We start from the raw sequence: 19,665 nt of genomic DNA on the forward strand, positions 1-19,665 counted from the left end.
ATAAAAGCATAGACTATTTTCTAAACAGTGAGAAAATTCGTAAAGTCAAAGTACAAAGGGATCTGGGAATGCTAGCCGAGGATTCTCTAAATGTAAACATGCAGGTTGAGTCCGTGATTAAGAAAGCGAATGCAATGTTGTCATTTATCTCAAGAGGGTTGGAATATAAAAGCAGTGATGTGCTACTGAGACTTTATAAAGCTCTGGTTAGGCCGCATTTGGAGTACTGTGTCCAGTTTTTGTCCCCACACCTCAGGAAGGACATACTGGCACTGGCACGTATCCAGCGGAGATTCACACGGATGATCCCTGGAATGGTTGGTCTAACATACGAGGAATGGCTGTGGATCCTGGAATTGTATTCATTGGAGTTTAGAAGATTAAGGGGAGACTTAATAGAAACTTACAAGATAATACATGGCTTGGAAAGGGTGGATGCTTGGAAATTTTTTCCGTTAGGCGAGGAGACTAGGACCCGTGGACACAGCCTTAAAATTAGAGGGGGTCAATTCAGAACAGAAATGCAGAGACATTTCTTCAGCCAGAGAGTGGTGGGCCTGTGGAATTCAGTGGAGGCCGGGCCGTTAAATGTCTTCAAGGCAGAGAGTGATAGATTCTTGTTGTCTCGAGGAATTAAGGGCTACGGGGAGAATGCGGGTAAGTGGAGTTGAAATGCCCATCAGCCATGATTGAATGGCAGAGTGGACTCGATGGGCTGAATGGCCTTACTTCCACTCCTATGTCATATGGTCTTATGGACTTGCAATGCAGAGTGACACCAATAGTATGGGTTCACTTCCCACAACAGCTGAGGTTAACTTGTGTCCTTCTCAAACTCTCTGCTCGCCTGAAGTTTGGTGACCTTCAGGATAAAGCATCAGTAGTCATCCCTGTCGATATGAGGGTGTAGCCTAGATTCCAGTAGTTGATTTTACCTTTATGCTTGCTGAACCCATTAACAAATTATACAACAAACTACACATGCAAATGTTCAGTTTTAGAAAGTGCTTCACAAGATTTAATTGCTAGGTATTCATAAGTAGTTGAAGGTAATTTTGAGGTTTTAGATCTGTTTTATGAAAAGCTTCCATGGTAAAAGAAATGAAATCCCTCCGTTCAATAATATTATAATATCTTGTTTATGCTGAAAACTGCACTGAATGCTCATGTCAAACAAAGTTTATTTTTCCCCTTTTGGGAACATTTACCTGATGAATCAATGCTGGTTTCACCATTTGCTTTATCTTTGCAGGGGAGAAAGGATTGAAGAAAGCAATTAAAATGAAACTAGAATACTGAGTTGAGTTTGAATAAACTTTGTGGATAGTACAGCCTGAAGCACAATTGATAGCTTTTGGTACAAAATATGCGATAGTTAATATTAAATTCATAGAATGACAAATGCAGAAGTGCCTCAAATAAAGACAACCTTGATACTTATCTCATCAGCATATTGATAAAGTTCTCAAGTAAGAGCTCTTGAAGTATATTGATCGAGTTTAAAGTTCAGATGAAGTTAACAACTGACAACTTTATAGTGAATTATAAATGCATTTATTACCAATCATGATATATTTAACAGAATCCCTGTGGCAAATCATCCCAAACCTTTGAGGGTTTTTCTTTTTGGCAACTATACTGGTTGATGTCCCATCTAATTTGAAAAAAAGCTCTGAAATTAACTTTTGATGTTGGTGATGATTCTTTTAACACTGAATTGTTTATAAGGTTTTCTTCCGTTGCTAATTAATATGTATATATGTATTCCTAATTGCCTTTGAACTGAGTGGCTCTCGAGGCTACCTTAGAAGACAGTTGAGAGATAACCACATTGGTGTGAATCTGGAGGCCAGAACAAGTAAGGGTGGCACAGTTTCTTCTCTAAATGACATCTATGAACCTCATGAGTTTTTACAACAATCGGTGACAGTTATCATGATCACAGCCACTGAAGCCTTTATATTGCAAATTGATTGCTTAAATTTAAATTCTACCAGTTACCTTGATGTGATTTGAATGGTTATTCCCTGAATATTAGCCTGGACCTCTGGATTACTAATCACATGACGCCGGAAAAAACCTACCAGGTCAGGCAAAATCTGAGGAACTGAAGAAAGGTTACGCTTAAAACGTCAACTCTCTTGTTCCTCCGTTGTTGTCCGACTTGCTGTGCTTTTTCCATCACCACGATTCACTAACTGACTCTTTGGCATCCGCAGTCCTCATTATCTCCTAGTCGAGAGACATCATTCTGCCAACGCCTACCCCAGTTCATGTACAAACCTGTTAAACTTTATGGAAGATCTTGGCTGCCTCCTCAGGGTTCGAAGTCGTATGTGATCTCAAAATTTGAAACTGTAATTTCATTTTGGTTAAAGTGCCAATAACCGGTGCATGAGGCCATACACTGGAATTTCTTGCCAAAGACCCACTGTGATCATAACCAAATAAGGAACACAGAGATAGATCGGAAATGGTTGACTGCCAAACAGTCTGAGAACCAGGCAGATGCTACAAGAATTCTGAGACAGTCCGACTCGCTAATTGGTCTTCTGTTTTGGAGATTGTTTAGGGTGATGCTTGCTCAGAGGACTGCAGTCATGGCCATGTCCATGGCACTATAGGTGAGCTGCTGAGGATGGGAGGAAGAGGAGTGTAAGACCAAAAGCAATATGGAATTAGTTCAGGGAAGAGACAAATAGTTTTGTGACCGTAGATGTGTCTTGAGGGGGTGGAATTTTCCCCACCATTGGGTGACATGAGCAGTGCTGAAAAAGTGGGCAAATGCAGACAAAATTAAAGAAAAGGTTTTGCAATTTTGCTCCCCTCAAGCTTTAATGGCAACTTCAGAATCTCACCAATGAGCAATGACAACCTAAGTTCATTACATATGCATCTCATTAAAACCCCAGTTCTCTTCCTTTGTACACCATTCATAATTCTCCTTTCCTTCAGTGGGAAACTAAATGATGCAAAGTTCTGACATGTAAATCATAGTGGGTACCTGCAAGCTGCAGCTTATTGAATGCCTGTCCTATTCATTGTGCATCATCTTTCCATGCTTCATAGCCACCATTGTCCTTGACATTCATGGGTGGGCATCACTATTGGCAAACAGCTAGCCTTGCCACATCATGATGCCTGCCCTCAGACCAATTCTCGCACCACTTCAGCCCTTCAATATTCTCCATTGGAGTTTGGGGACATTTACAACTTGGATGCTTTTGCAGTTCGCCTTGTACATAGGATGCGTGCATCTTATGTATCTATGTACTCATTTACGTGAAGGTCACCACCCTAGTCCATTTCACATTGCATTCTTAGAATACATTTACGAACTTGTGAACTACAGGCTGAATCACAGTACTTTGCAGCCAGTCAAGAAGTTCGACTTATTGCAGTCCAGAGAGATTCCATGATCTGCCAAGCAGTTGATAGTGTCAGGCAGCTGGAACCCATGTTTTTGCAGCAACAGTCAGTCCTGCAGGTCAAAGACGACTCGTTCATGAATTACACATAGATCAGTCAGTTTGCTGAGCAGATATCAGCCTGGGAAGTGTGCCATGGTCAGTCCTAGGGTTTTGCTTGGTAATGATCCTGCAGTATATCAGGGTGAAGTCCATGGAGTTCAGGATTGTAAGCAAATTAAATCCGGGATGGACATCATTGTTGGTTCATTGGGGGAATGCTTACATTTATTAAAGGCAATTGGGGGTAGATGGGACACTTCAAAGTGAAAAGGAGGGAGCACTGGAAGGGAAGGTTCATATAGGTCATCGTAATTTTAACCTCTACAAGGAGAGAGTGTAGGATCAGTAATAGGATGAGAATTTTCAGTAATGAGCTTTGGGGGTAAAGTGGGGACATATGTGGTTAAGTAAAGGGTCTCATTGGAAACAGGATGAGGCTGAAAGGTCATCGGTACTACCAATGACAGCAGCACAAAAGGGAAATGGTAAATGGAGAGAAATTCTTGCATCACAAGCAGAGCCTGCTATTCACTAACTTCAGAATCAGAACACCATTTGGGACAATTTATGACTTCTCCTCTTACACAAGATACAGTAAAAAAGTTCAAACTTAATGTTATACATTTTTTGATAACATGATGGATATTTGATGAAGATGGTGGTAAGTGATGGAGAAGACTTGAACTAGGAAGCTTAACTGAGAAAGCCAAAGTTCCAAACAGCCGACATTGTCTTGAGACAGTAGTTAAAGCATGTCAAGAAATTTCCAGCGTAATTACATAATACGTGGCAAGGATGAAGACAATGGGTAGTTCCCTTTTTAATCGACTTAGTTGGAGCATATTATGTTTCATTTTCAAAATCAAAGTCTTGAATACATGCATTGTATGTGTTGTGGGCTGCATTGAATTTCTTGTTATTAAAGTTCTTGATAAAACCATGCCAGGATTTAATCAGTTAGAATGTCAACTAATACCTGTCCATTCTTATGTTAAAATCTATTTGATTTCTTTGTGCTTATGTTTTCTCCTTAATTGTTTTTATGCTGTTCTTATTGAGCATCTCATGGTATTAGGTTTTGAGTTGAGCATGCATATATTCTCCGCTTCTCCCTAACCTGTTCATTCTAAATCTGCTTTCAAGAGGGAGTTTGGGCTGAATTGCTTCAATGGGCTGAATGACCACCTGTGATGTTATTTTTCTGTTGTTCTGTGGTTTTATTGGGTTTTAAACTAATTTCTTCTCAGCTGAATTGAATTTGACTTGTTTATATTGATATGCACCAACAAAAGTGCTGTGTTAGTTGAAGTGATCCCACTATAAGCAAAATAGTTCAGCACGCTGAATATTTGATTTGAGTATTACCTAATAACCTATCATTCTCTTTCCTTCTAGCCATTTGGTACTATTGTTATTCAGTTGGCTCACCATCGAGGAGCTAAAGTAATTTCAACTGCCAGCACTGTTGAGGACAAAATGTACTTGGAAGGATTGAGACCAACTGTTGGTATGTATTTGTGTGGCTTCCCTTGGTAAATAATTTTTCTTGTGCAAAGGTTAATCTTTATAGACAGTTTCCTTCATTAAAAGATTGTCTGTAATAACATTGTTTATGTCAAGTATCTTGAATGAAATAAGATAGTTAATATATCAGTTTATTTTTCCAATTTACTCGCTGATCATAAAAGCATTAATGTATCTTGATGCTTTGTTCATGAAGGGCTGCTATCTCACGCAAAATAGCCATTCTTCACCTGTGATGAATGTTGCCAAAACCTTAGCAGATCCAGTCCTGTCTTCTAACATAAAATAAGTTTTAATATGGGTCACTAGATAAAAGTTGTAAGTCAGGGACATAAGGGGAGGTGATGGCCTGGTGGTATTATTGTTAGACTATTAATCTCAAGACCCAAGTAACATTCTTGGGGCCTGCAATGGCAGATGGTGGAATTTGGAATTCAATTTAAAAAATGCCCTGAAAATAAGAATCTATTGATGACCATGAAGCTGTTGCTAATTGTTCACAAAACCCATCTGGCTCACTAATGCCCTTCAGGTTTATATTTTCAGCTTAATTCAGTTTAAACAGAATTTGGATATTCACTTGCATTGTGATACGCTCCAGGGCTATGGGCCAAGAGCTGGAAAATTGGAAGACTGTCGTGAGATCTTTGACTGGTGTGGACATAATGGGGTGATTTGGCTTACTTCTGCACTGTAAATGTCTGAGGAGATAACTTCTTTGGAGGTCACTATTAAATAGAATAACTTTTAAAAGTAACTTAGAGGTTACCTGAAACTTTGTTTTCTGTAAAAAGATGCATGTTATGCTCAAACATAAATATCCCAGCATTGTATGTGTGTAAGATGTTAAAAGCTTTTGTTCCTTACATTTATGATACTAGTGTAGTAAAGGATTGCTCAAATTGGCAACATCAATCATGTGTACAAGGAGTGATAATAATCTCTTGAGTATAATAGAATGTCAGTTTCAGATTGGAGGCAGCAAGTAAGGCCCACCAAGATCTCACATCCTGTTCCTATTTCTTCAAGCCTCCTATTTTGCACATTTCAGATTTTTAATTGCTGCAGTTTGTCATTTTGTTTTCATTTCCAGGTAAGAAAATAAATCATTTTGACAAGGTCAAGATAGCAATATATCTGCAAATTATTATTGTACAAAATAGTGAACGATTGTGTCGTACATTCATGTGATAATCCTTTGTCTATAATATTTTATAATTGGCATTAATTGTTTATTGACTGGATGAATATTTTTAAAAATTAAGTATTTTCCTGCTATCACTTATTTTAAATCAGAATATATTTGAAATAACATTTTGACCAACCTGAGTATTTTGTTCAGATAATCTAATGTTCAGAGGTGTGGTGATCTGCTTGTATTTTATTGACTGATATTGCCTCACTCTTCAGGGTCTCTGTTGAACCCTTGCTTTCCCTGACATGATCTGGATCTTAGTGTGCAAGGAAGAGTTTCAAAGTTTTCAGGTGACATGAAACTTAGAAGAATTGCAAATGGTGATGAGAATAGAGTGGAACTCCAAAAGAACAAGTTGGAAGAGTGGGCAGATAGGTGCCAGATGAGGTTCAATGCAAAGAAGTGTTAGGTCTTGTCCTTTGGTAGGTAGAATATTAAAAGATGACATAAAATAAGAGGAAGCTTAAAGAGCAGAGAACCAGGATGTTTATGTGCACAGGTCGTTGAAGGTGGCACAACAAATGAAGAGAGCAGTTAATAAAGCATGCAGTGTTCTTAGCTTTAATAATAATGACATAGAGTACAAAAGCAAGGAGGTGATGTTGAACTTGTATAGGGCCCTTCTTAGACCTCAGCCAGGGTAATATCAGCTGGAGATTTAATTGAGATTTGCGAAATCATGAGCAGGTTGGAGAGAGAAACTGTTACTGCTCATAAAAGTAACAGGAATAAAAGGGTATCGATTTAAAATGATATGCAAAAGAAGCTAGTGAAACAAAAAAGATGTCTTCACTCAGCGAGTGAGAGGAACCTCGATTATCTGAACGAGACATGGGGAGTACTTTGTTTGGATAATCGAATGCCGGATAACACAGTGCAGCAGTGGGAGCTGGGCAGAAGTGAGGTCGGAGCGCAGGGCTGGTTGGGAAGGTAAGTGATTGTTATTTGAGTGGAGAAGGAACCCAAGACACTACACGTGTAGTGTCTCCCACCCTCCCTCCTCCTCTAACCTAAAAAAAATGGACTGAGTCGGCTGAACAGTGTTCTTGTTTTGGAGAGTAAGTGTAGAGTTATGGCAGCGCTGACAGTGGAATGTTCCTCCTGCAGGATGTTTGAGGTAGGGGTGACCACCAATGCTCCTGCCGACTTCACCTGCAGGAAGTGCAGCCAGCTCCAGCTCCTCACAGACCGCGTTAGGGCACTGGAGCTGAAGTTGGATGAACTGAGGATTATTCGAGAGGCTGAGAGGGTGTTAGATGGAAGCTACAAGGACATGGCTACGCCAGAGAACAGAGGTAGCTGGGTAACAGTTAGAGGTGGGAAGGGGAGGAAGCAGGCAGTGCAGGGATCCCCTGTAGTCATTCCCCTCAACAATAAGTATACCGCTTTGGATACTGTTGGGAGGGACGGCCTAGCAGAAGTAAGCTGCAGTGACCGGGTCTCTGGTACGAGGTCCGGCTCTGAGGCTCAGAAGGGAAAGGGGGAGAGGAGGAGAGCACTAGTTATAGGAGACTCTATACAGGCGGTTCTGTGGACATGGACGAGACTCTCAGATGGTTTATTTCCTCCCGGGTCTCAGAGTGTGTCTTCAGAATCCTTAAGAGGAAGTGTGTGCTGCCAGAAGTCGTGGTGCACATTGGCACCAACGACAGGTAGGAAGAGGGGTGGGGAGGTCATTCAGGAGCTCAGGGAGTTAGGCTGGAAGCTAAAAGCTAGGACGGACAGAGTCATCATCTCTGGGTTTTTGCCAGTGCCATGTGACAGTGAGGCAAGGAATAGGGAGAGTGCAGTTGAACACGTGGCTGCAAGGATGGTGTAGGAGGGAGGGCTTCAGGTATTTGGACAATTGGACTGCATTCTGGGGAAGGTGGGTCCTGTACAAGCAGGAAGAGTTGCACCTGAACCAGAAGGGCACCAATATCCTGGGAGGTAGGTTTGTTAGCACTCTTTGGGAAGGTTTAAACTAATTTGGCAGGGGGATGGGATTCAGACTTGTAGTCCAGCAAGTAGGTTAGCTGTTTTTCAGGATGTCCAAGAATGTAGGGAGGCTGTCAAGAAGGTAGCACTGACAGGGAATACTTGCAGACACAGAGATGGGTTCAAGAGTGTATACTTCAACACAAGGAGTATCAGAAATAAGGTGGGTGAACTTAAGGCGTAGATCGGTACTTGGGACTACGATGTTGTGGCCATCACGGAAACACAAATAGAAGAGGGACAGGAATGGTTGTTGGAGGTTCCTGGTTACAGATGTTTCAGTAAGATTAGGGAGGGTGGTAAAAAAGGGGGGGTGTGGCGTTGCTAATTAGAAATGGTATAACGGCTGCAGAAAGGCATTTCGAGGGGGATCTGCCTTTGGAGGTAGTATGGGCTGAAGTCAGAAATAGGAAAGGAGCAGTCACCTTGTTGGGTGTTTACTACAGGTCCCCCAATAGCAGCAGAGATGTGGAGAAACAGATTGGGAAACAGGTTTTGGAAAGGTGCAGAAGCCACAGGGAGTAGTCATGGGCGATTTCAACTTCCCAAGCATTGATTGGAAGCTCTTTAGATCAAGCAGATTGGACAGGTGGTGTTTGTGCAGTGTGTCCAGGAAGCTTTTCTAACTCGTATGTAGATTGTCCGACCAGAGGGGAGGCCACATTGGACTTGGTACTTGGTAACAAACCGGGACAATTGATGGGCTTGTTAGTGGGTGAGCATTTTGGTGATGGTGACCACAATTCTGTGACTTTCACCTTGGTTATGGAGAGAGATAGGTGTGTGCAGCAGGGTAGGTTTTACAATTGGGGGAAGGGTAAATACGATGCTGCAAGACAAGATCTGAGGAGCATAAGTTGGGAGCATAGGCTGTCAGGGAAGGATGTCGTAGAAATGTGGAACTTTTTCAAGGAACAGATACAACGTGTCCTTGATATGTATGTACCTGTCAGGCAGGAAAGATGATCGTGTGAGGGAACCTTGGTTGACGAGGGAGGTTGAATGTCTCGTAAAGAGGAAGAAGGAGGCTTACATAAGGTTGAGGAAACAAGGTTCAGACAGAGCGTTAGAGGGATACAGGATAGCCAGGAGGGAGCCGAAGAAAGGGATTAGGAGAGCTAAAAGAGGGTGTGAAAAATCTTTGGCAGGTAGGATCAAGGATAACCCCAAAGCCTTTTATGCGTATGTGAGAAACATGAGAATGACGAGAACAAGGATAGGTCTGATCAAGGACAGTAGTGGGAGACTGTATTGAGTCGGAAGAGATAGGCGAGGTCTTGAATGAGTACTTTTCTTCAGTATTTACAAATGAGAGGGACCATATTGTTGAAGAGGAGAGTATGAAACAGACTGGTAAGGTAGAGGAGATACTTTTTTTTTAGAGATTAGATTAGATTTACAGTGTGGAAACAGGCCCTTCGGCCCAACAAGTCCACACCGACCCGCCGAAGCGCAACCCACCCATACCCCTACATTTACCCCTTACCTTACACTACAGGCAATTTAGCTTGGCCAATTCACCTGACACGCACATCTTTGTGACTGTGGGAGGAAACCGGAGCACCCGGAGGAAACCCATGCAGACACGGGGAGAACGTGCAAACTCCACACAGTCAGTCGCCTGAGTCAGGAATTGAACCCAGGTCTACAGGCGCTGTGAGGCAGCAGTGCTAACCACTGTGCCACCGTGCCGCCCGTTAGGAAGGAAGATGTGTTGGGCATTTTGAAAAACTTGAGGATAGACAAGTCCACCGGGCCTGACGGGATATATCCTAGGATTATGTGGGAAGCAAGAGAGGAAATTGCAGAGCCGTTGGCAATGACCTTTTCGTCTTCACTGTCAACTGGGGTGGTACCAGGGGACTGGAGAGTGGCGAATGTTGTGCCCCTGTTCAAAAAAGGGAATAGGGATGACCCCGGGAATTACAGGCCAGTTAGTCTTACTTTGGTGGTATGCAAAGTAATGGAAAGGGTACTGAGGGATAGGGTTTACAAGTATCTGAAAAGACACTGCTTGATTAGGGACAGCCAGCACGGATTTGTGAGGGGTAGGTCTTGCCTTAAGTCTTATTGAATTCTTTTGAGGAGGTGACCAAGCATGTGGATGAGGGTAGAGCAGTGGATGTAGTGTACATGGATTTTATTAAGGCATTTGATAAGGTTCCCCATGGTAGGCTTATGCGGAAAGTCAGGAGGCATGGGATAGTGGGAAATTTGGCCAGTTGGATAGAGAACTGGCTAACCGGTCGAAGTCAGAGAGTGGTGGTGGATGGTAAATATTCAGCCTGGAGCCCAGTTACAAGTGGAGTTCCGCAGGGATCAGTTCTGGGTCCTCTGCTGTTTGTAATTTTTATTAATGACTTGGATGAGGGAGTCGAAGGGTGGGTCAGTAAATTTGCAGACGATACGAAGATTGGTGGAGTTGTGGATAGTGAGGAGGACTGTTGTCGGCTGCAAAGGGACTTAGATATGATGTAGAACTGGGCTGAAGAGTGGCAGATGGAGTTCAACCCAGTCAAGTGTGAGGTTGTCCATTTTGGAAGGACAAATAAGAATGCGGAATACAGGGTTAACGGTAGGGTTCTTAGTCAGGTGGAGGAACAGAGGGATCTTGGGGTCTATGTTCATAGCTCTTTGAAAGTTGCCACTCAGGTGGATAGAGCTTGCAAGAAGGCCTGTGGTGAATTAGCGTTCATTAGCAAAGGGATTGAATTCAAGAGTCGTGAGGGGATGTTGCAGCTGTACAGGACCTTGGTAAGGCCACATTTGGAATACTGTGTGCAGTTCTGGTTGCCTCATTTTAGGAAAGATGTGGAGGCTTTGGAGAGGGTGCAGAGGAGATTTACCAGGATGTTGCCTGGAACGGAGAATAGGTCGTACGAGGATAGGTTGAGAGTGCTACGCCTTTTCTCATTGGAACGGCGAAGGATGAGGGGTGACTTGATCGAGGTTTATAAGATGATCAGGGGAATAGATAGAGTAGATGGTCAGAGACTTTTTCCCCGTGTACAAGAGTGTTACAAGGGGACATAAATTGAAGATGAAGGGTGGAAGGTACAGAGGGGATGTCAGGGGTAAGTTCTTTCCCCAGAGAGTATTGGGGGCATGGAATGCGCTGCCTGTGGGAGTGGCAGAGTCAGAATCATTGGTGACCTTTAAGCGGCAATTGGATAGGTACATGGATAGGTGCTTAAGCTAGGACAAATGTTTGGCACAACATCGTGGGCCGAAGGGCCCGTTCTGTGCTGTATTGTTTTATGTTGTATGTTCAATGGAACTGCGTGGACTTGTCTGGATAATCCAAAATTCGGATAACTGAATGCCAGATAATTGAAGTTCCTCTGTAATCTGGGTTTGTAATGCATTGCTAGAAAAGCAATGGACCTTTGTGGGCGGCACGGTGGCACAGTGGTTAGCACTGCTGCCTCACAGCGCCTGAGACCCGGGTTCAATTCCCGACTCAGGCGACAGACTGTGTGGAGTTTGCACGTTCTCCCCGTGTCTGCGTGGGTTTCCTCCGGGTGCTCCGGTTTCCTCCCACAGTCACAAAGATGTGCGGGTCAGGTGAATTGGCCATGCTAAATTGCCCGTAGTGTTAGGTAAGGGGTGAAATGTAGGGGTATGGGTGGGTTGCGCTTCGGCGGGTCGGTGTGGACTTGTTGGGCCGAAGGGCCTGTTTCCACACTGTAAGTAATCTAATCTAATCTTTCTTGATGACCGAAACATCGATTTTCCTGCTACTCGGATGCTGCCTGACCTGCTGTGCTTTTCCAGCACCATATTCTCAACTCTGATCTCTAGCATCTGCAGTCCTCACTTTCTCTTGTTTGGAATGCGTTGCCTGGAAGTGTGATGAATGCAGTTTCAGTTGAGGCATTTAACAGTGATATGGATTATTATTTGGATAGAAATAACATGAAGGGTATGGGGTAAAAACAGGAGATTGGCACGAGGTAATGATGCTCATTTGAAGAGTTGGTGCAGGCACAATGGCTCAATGGCCGCCTGCACAGTAATAATTCTGTGATGCTTAGGTCAGTACGCCTTCAACCTGGATGTGGAACAAACCAACAGGTCGTGAATCAGGTTTCTCTTGAGATTATTATGGTTGTTTACTATAAAAAGCTCCAGTGAATAGAGTCAAATAACGCATGAAAGTAAATCAATATCCCACATGGAAAATGCAATTTCTATAAAGGTTATGTATAGTATTACAGCTACGTTCATATTTATAGTTTTTAACTTGAAAGTTTGTAATAGGCCCCAATAAAAAGGCACAATTGTGAGAACAATCTGAATTGGTGTAGCTCCTTAACATTGCAAAATGTCCCAAGTTATTTAGAACCATTGAAAAGTTGCAACATAGGTAAGACACCAATCACCCCATTGTGGCTGCACTAGCTGCTAATTTTAATTTTAATTTCACTTTCCAGCACCTGGTGGTTTTAGTTTTGCAGGTTAAAATTTTTCAGGTGCCTTTTAAATGAGAAGAGAGTTTCCACCTCAAGCACCAAATTGGACATGAATTCCAGATTATTGGCAACCTCTGCTGAAAAGATTTTTCCTCGTGTCTCCTCTAATCCTTCTACCATTTGTTTTAAATCTGTTCTCCTGGTAATTGACCCGTCTGATTAGGGAACTGGGTCTTCCTGTCTCTGCTATCCAAATGCCTCATTATTTTATACACCTCAGTTCAGTCATATGGCCTTTCCTTTTATTTCTAAGGAAAACCTAGTCTGTCCAAACTATGCTTATAGCTACAATTTTCAAGCCCTTGCTAGGACTACAGGTTTGTACAGGATGGAAAAAAAAATTATGGGAAATGTCACCATGCTCCACTGCTGAAATCAGAGCAACACGTTCTGACCAGCTGTCCTAGAAACAAATTGCAACCACCGAAGTGACTTCTCTTACTTCCATATATGCAAGGAGCCAGCAATATTCTCGATATTCCTGAGGCACACATCCAGAGGCCTATGAAACAACTCCATAGGCAGCTATCCCATTGGGTTAATGGGTCACCAAGTTACCCATTATATACACTCAGAGAGTCATGGACCCAGCTCCTTCGGAACCAGCTGTCAGAGTGAACAGGATGTCTGACACTTCTAATCTTATCTATTTGCCAGGGCCCCCTGATTGAGCCAGATTAACAGCCCCAAACAGGGAACTCGTATTCTATGTGGTCCACCTGGCTGGCCTTGTTACAATCACTACAACCTACTCGCAGTCTCAGCAGTGGCAGAGTGACGTCACAAAGTGATCTGAGCCTAAAAAGATGAGACCACTGCTGTAGACTAATTATGCCTTTCTTATAACATGACCAGAAATGTCAACACAAGTACAATTGTGGCTTAACCATTATCTTGTATAATCCAAACATTACAATGCTGCTTTTATATTCAAAACCATGCCCAATGAAGGAAAGCATCTCATGTGTTTTCTTTATAACCTTATCTACTGTCTTACCTGTGGATATGCACTCCAATGACTCTTATTTTCCTCTACCCCTCTCATACCCTCCCATTTATTATGTTTATTTGTCCTCCCCAAATGCATAACCTTGACTTCTCCAGATTTAATTCTGGGTGGTACAGTGGCTCAGTGGTTAGCACTGCTGCCTCCCAGTACCAGGGTCCCCGGTTCGATTCCCACCTCAGGTGACTGGCTGTGTGGAGTTTTCCTATTCTCCCTGTGTCTGCGTGGGTTTCCTGCAGGTGCTCCAGTTTCCTCCCACACTCTAAAGGTGTGCAGGTTTGGCGAATTGGACATGCTAAATGGCCCATAGCATTCTGGGAAATGTAAGCAATAGGGCAGGGCAATAAGTCTGGGTGGGCTCCTGCTTGGAGGGTCAGTGTCGATGTGTTGGGCTAGATGACCTGTTTCCACAGTGTAGGAATTCTGTGATTTTATTCTGTGATCTATGACACTTTTCTACATACTCAACTAAACCATCGAAACCATCCTGCAGTTGACAGCCATCCTGTTGGCAATCTTTTGCTGTTACTTCATAACATGCCCAATATGTTGTCAAAAAATGTCCCCAAGCGTGCCTCCCACACTTAAGTCTAAATTATTAATATTTACCACTAATAGCAAGAGGTCTAACACTGAGCACTGTGGACCACTGGAAACCACTTCCACTCTCAAAAAACATTAATTGACCGCGATTTCCTGACACTGAGCCAAATTTTGATCAAACTCACCACATCGCCAAGCATTCCACGGGCTTTTACTTTTCTGACCAGTCTGCCAAGTGGGACTTGATCAACTGCCTTTCTGAAAACCAAACAGAAAATATCCACTGTTCAACATTCATTCAGCCTCCTTGTTGCTTCCTTGCAAAAACGATTAAATTTGTTACTTTCCCTTAACAATATTACTTTCCCTTAACAAACATTTGTTAACTCTCAAGTTATCCTGTCCCTTTCTAAGAACTTTATGGAAGTATCATCAAAGAAACTTTTGACTTCAAGTAATGTAATGAGACATTAGGGCAGGCGATGGTAGTTTTCAAAGGAGGAAAGAAAGGCAGAAATGTGTAGGGAGTGAATTCGAGTGTAGAACAATTGGCAGTCAAAGTCACGACTACCAATAATGGAGGGATGCAAATCAGAGATGAAGCGTCAGGATCGGAAGTGCGCAGACTTGTTGGACAATTATAACAAATTACAGAGATGGAAAGACGATGGAATGTTGGATAGAATTGCAGTGTTCTGCAAGTGAAAATAAGGTGGTGCTGGTGGTGCAGTTATGTGGTTGGATGCTCATGTGGTTGAAGTCAAATATGATGTAGTGAAAAGTCTGTTCAAGCCACATGCAGTTACCAAGGAGAAGTGTGAAGTAGATGGATGAATAAGAATTTATGACTGGTTCTGCAGGCAATCGCTTCAGAGTTATAACACTTATTCTGAGGAAGTATCCACCCTAGTAAGGGATATTGAACAAGCAGTATTGTAATTTATAAACAGTGGAAAGGTTGAAAGAACTTCTCCTCTGGGTTGACGGGATCACTCTGGCCCTGCAACCCATCTGGAGAATTAGTTTAATGCCTTTATTTCTCATTACTCTTCAGTGATTTCTTAGAAACTCCTGGAAACACTTATATTGTGTTCTTCATGTCATCCCATTCATCTTCATACATGAATCCTATTTCACACTGACAGAGGCACAATCACAGCCAATACCAATCCTAATGTGAATTGCGGCACCCACTCAAATGTACTTCCCAGCAAATGTTGGTGGATAATGATCAAGAGTAAGAATTATGTATGTTTTTTTCAATTTTAATTAAAAATGTCATCAATCTTCTACTCCATCTGGCCTTAGCCACTGGCTGAAGTTACCATGAAGGACTTTCTTTCTCCACCTTTCTTTTTAGGGAACATCATATCCTCGTGGTACTATCACTGGAGTTGTAACACCGAAATGGTTGGCTAATGCTCTGGGAGGGGCCTGGGTTCAAACCACACTATGGAACAGGTGGCATTGACCTCCTTGTAACGCAGTGGTCATGTCCCTATCCCTGGACTGTGAGGCCCAGGTTCAACTTCTACCTGCTACAAAGAGTGGCATTGCTAATCAGGGCTCGTATCACAGCTACAGAAAGGGAGGTTGCCAAGGAAGGTTTGTCTACTGAGTCAGTATGGATGGAAATCAGAAATAGGAAAGGAGCAGTCACTTTATTGGGAGTTTTCTAGTGACCCCCCAATAGCAATAGAGACCTGGAGGAGCAGATTGGGAGGCAGATTTTGGAATGGTGCAGAAGTAACAAGGTCATGTGTAACTTCAACTTCTCTAATATTGATTAGAACCTCCATAGTGCAAATAGTTTGGATGGAGCAGATTTTGTCAGGTGTGTCTAGGAAGGATTCCTGACTCAGTATGTAGATAGGCTGACTAGAGGGAAGGCCATACTTGGCAGCAAACCAGGTAAGGTTTCAGATCTCCCGCGGGAAAGCATTTCGGTGATAGTGATCACAACTCCCTGACCTTTACAATGGTCATGGAGAGGGATAGGAGCATACGGTATGGGAAAATATTTAATTGGCGGAGGGAGAATTACAATGCTATCAGACAGAACCTGGGGCACCCAAATTAGGACAGATATTCTCAGGGAAATATGTGTTGGAAATGTGGAGTTTGTTTAGGGAACGCTTGGTGCAAGTGCTAATAATAGGTTTGTCCCACAGAGGAAAAGAAAGGATGAAGTCGGGTGATCGCAAGAGATGTGGAAAATCTAGTCAAGAGAAAAAAGGAAGTTAGTTAGGATTGAGGAATCAAGGATCAGACAGGGCTTTAGAGGGTTTCAGAGTACGCAGGTAGGAACTGAAGAATGAACTTAGGAGAACTAGAAGGGAGCATAAAAAAGCCTTGGTGGATAGGTTTAAGGTAAACCCCAAGGCATTCTACACTTATGTGAGGAACAAGATGATGGCCAGAATAAGGGCAGGGCCAATCAGGGATACTGGAGGGAACTTGCGCCTGGAGTTGGACCAAGTAGGGGAGGAGCTCAATGAATACTTTGCTTCAGTATTCGCTAATGAGATGGACCTTGTTGTTTTCTAAGGACAGCATGAAATAGGCTGATGTGCTCGAACACGTTGATGTTAAGAAGGAGGATGTGTTGGAAATTCTGAAAAACATAAGTCCCCTAGGCCAGACGTGATATACCCAAGGTTATTACGGAAAGCGAAGTAACAAGTTGCTGCACCTTTGGCAGTAATCTTTGCATCCTCACTGTCCGCTGGAGTCGTACCAGATGATTGAAGGGTGGCAAAAGTTATTCTGTTGTTCAAAAAAGGGAATAGGGATAATCCTGGGAATGACAGACCAGTCAGTCTTAAAATCATTGGTAATAATATTGAACAGTAATGGTACTTTGAAAGACTAATCAATTTTTATATAACTTGTCAAAGTTGTTGGTCAGTTCACTGAGCTGGTTGATTTCCCTGCAAACATTTTTGTCTCCCTCCTGGGTGACATTGTCAGTGCTGTGTAGCCTCTAGATGAAGCGCTGTTGTTGTGACCTGCCCCAAATTTATACAGTTCTGGCTATGATGGCGGGTGGTTCTACTTCCAGTTTAGTGCTGTAGTGGTTTGTAACTGAGGTCTATTTCAAAACATTTGTTTATGGAACTAGTGGATGAATACCAGGCTCCCAGGAATTTCCAAGCTTATCTTTGTTTAGCCTGTCCCAGTATCATGGCGTTGACCCTCTTGAATTGGTGTCCTTCATTGTCAGTGTGTATTAATATGAGGGAGGACTGGTCGTGTTGTTTTGCTACAAGTTGATGCATGTGTATTCTGGGAGCACATTTCCTGCTGCCACCATGTGCTGCCCATGTGTCCTATGTAATTTTTCTTGCAATTGCTGCATGGTATTTTATATATCACACATGTCCTGCATGTTGTGGGTATGGGGTCTTTTGTCCTGGATAATAGCTGGCGAAGTATGCCTGTTGATTTGTGTGGTCTCATTATTCTGAGAGGATGTGGAAATTTCATTGTTAGTTCTGAGATGTTTCTAATGCAGGATATGATCGTCATTGTCTTCTGGGGCAGGGGTGGTGGTGGTGGGGAGACGCACAGTGACTTGGTTTGTTTGTATGCCAGGCAATGGTGAGAAACATTACATAGGACAAATGGGCAGGAAACTCACCACCTGAATAACAAGCATCAGCTTGCAATAAAACAATACGACCAATTCTCCCTTGTACCTGTACACACTGACAATGAAGGACACCAATTCAAGTGGGACAACGCCACGATACTGGGACAGGCTAAACAAAGATAAGCTTGGGAGTTCCTGGAGGCCTTGTGTTCATCCACCGTTTCCATAAACAAACATTTTGAAGTAAACCCCATCTACAGACCACTACAGCACAAAACCAGAAGAAGAACCGCCCGCCACAGCAGACAGAACCATATGAATTTGGGACAGATCACAATGACAGCACTTCATCCAGAGGCTGCACAACACTAAAGATGTCACCCAGGAGGGAGACAAAACGTTTGCAGGAAAATCAACCAGCTTGGCAAACCGACCAACAACTTCAATCACAACCTGAACTACAGATCTTCACTGAAAGCTTAAATGTAACTTGCTGTTGTACTGTGACTGTCCAGTAGTGTAAAATGGGAAGTAGGGAATCTGCCTATCATTTTTATCTTTTTTTAATCTAATAGAATTGAAAATTGAAAGGTGGCTGATTTTATTATCAGTTAAAGTAAATATGAACCCACTTGTTTTCATCTTATTGTTCTCCTCTATTTTGTTGGAGAGTTAGGTGATATCATTCACAATATCCTTTTTGATTCTGGGGCTTGAACCCTAATCCAGTCCATGGTCGGATGAGAGTAGTATTTCTCCTCCAGTTAAGTCCTAAGGTTCTTCGGGAGAAATGTAAGATTCTTACATGTAGAACTGTATTATTAATAATACATAGCAGTGGTATAATGGAATGGAAGAAGCTTGTTGAGTTGATACTACTAATTCTAATTTGCAAGTGCTTGATGCTGAAATTATGATCTAATCATAGAATAATGTTTAACTGTACGTTACAAACATGTTTCAACTTCATGGATACAAAAAGTTTGAAAAATTAGGGGAACGCTGACTAATGGTGAGGTAAGTTCTCAACACAGTTTGGAAGTTTGATGATGTTAATGCTGTTGAATATCAAAGGGAGATGGTTGTGTTTTTAATTGTTCAAATGGTCCTCGTACTTATGTGTTGAAAGTAATATGAGGCATGTAAGCTGGGGCTTGGTTCTGATTATGGCTCGTCTGAGTTGCTTCATTATCTAAGGAATTATGAACAAAACAGAATACTAAATGACAATTTGCAAAAAAAAACTTTTTTTTTGTCTCAGCTTTATGTCACAGTGAAGATCATTAATGCAGCTCTGAAGGCATTGATTGAATGAATATTCTCTTTTTGGTGACTGGCCCATGACAACTACAGCATGAGAGCTGCAGAAGAATTTTGATCATAACCATTGTCTTCAGTTTTGTTTGTGTTCCATGGTGTTCTTAAATGTTCTAAGGGTCTCTGCCCCTACCAGCCTTACAGACAGTGAATTCTAAATTCTCATCATCCTCTGGCTGGGAAAAAAATGACTACTTCTTCACATCTCCTGTAAACATCCTGCCCTTTGCCTTAAACTGTGTCCTTTTATCGTTAATCTTCCACTAAAGGGAAGGATTCCTCCCTGTCTACCCTATCTATGCCCTTCAATTTTATACATCTCTGCCATGTCCTTCCTCAGTATACTCTGCCCCATGGGAAATAGCCCCTGTCTATCCAATCTTTTTTTCATAACTAGAACTCTCCAAGCCAGGCAACATTGTGATAAATCTCCTCCGTACCCCCTCCAGTATAATCACATTCCTCCTTTAATGTGGATTCCACAACCTTACACAATACTCTAATGCCCAAACCAAAGTTTAAACAGTTCTAGCATAACCTCCCTGCTCTTAATAAAAATCAAAAAAACT

At 42.4% G+C, this 19,665-nt stretch overlaps 1 protein-coding gene across 5 annotated transcripts in view; it reads left to right on the forward strand.

Moving 5' to 3' along the window:
• The window catches only part of cryzl1 (crystallin, zeta (quinone reductase)-like 1), an 86,643-nt gene that overhangs the window by 31,962 nt on the left and 35,016 nt on the right, over nucleotides 1-19,665 (forward strand). For all 5 annotated transcript variants that reach the window (XM_060833204.1, XM_060833201.1, XM_060833202.1 and 2 more), the window contains one exon: nucleotides 4,866-4,977. In XM_060833204.1, coding sequence (XP_060689187.1) covers nucleotides 4,866-4,977 — 112 coding nt within the window. The remainder of the gene's footprint in view (nucleotides 1-4,865; nucleotides 4,978-19,665) is intronic.

Source organism: Hemiscyllium ocellatum, chromosome 12 (assembly GCF_020745735.1).
Source record: "Hemiscyllium ocellatum isolate sHemOce1 chromosome 12, sHemOce1.pat.X.cur, whole genome shotgun sequence".
Taxonomy (NCBI): domain Eukaryota; kingdom Metazoa; phylum Chordata; class Chondrichthyes; order Orectolobiformes; family Hemiscylliidae; genus Hemiscyllium; species Hemiscyllium ocellatum.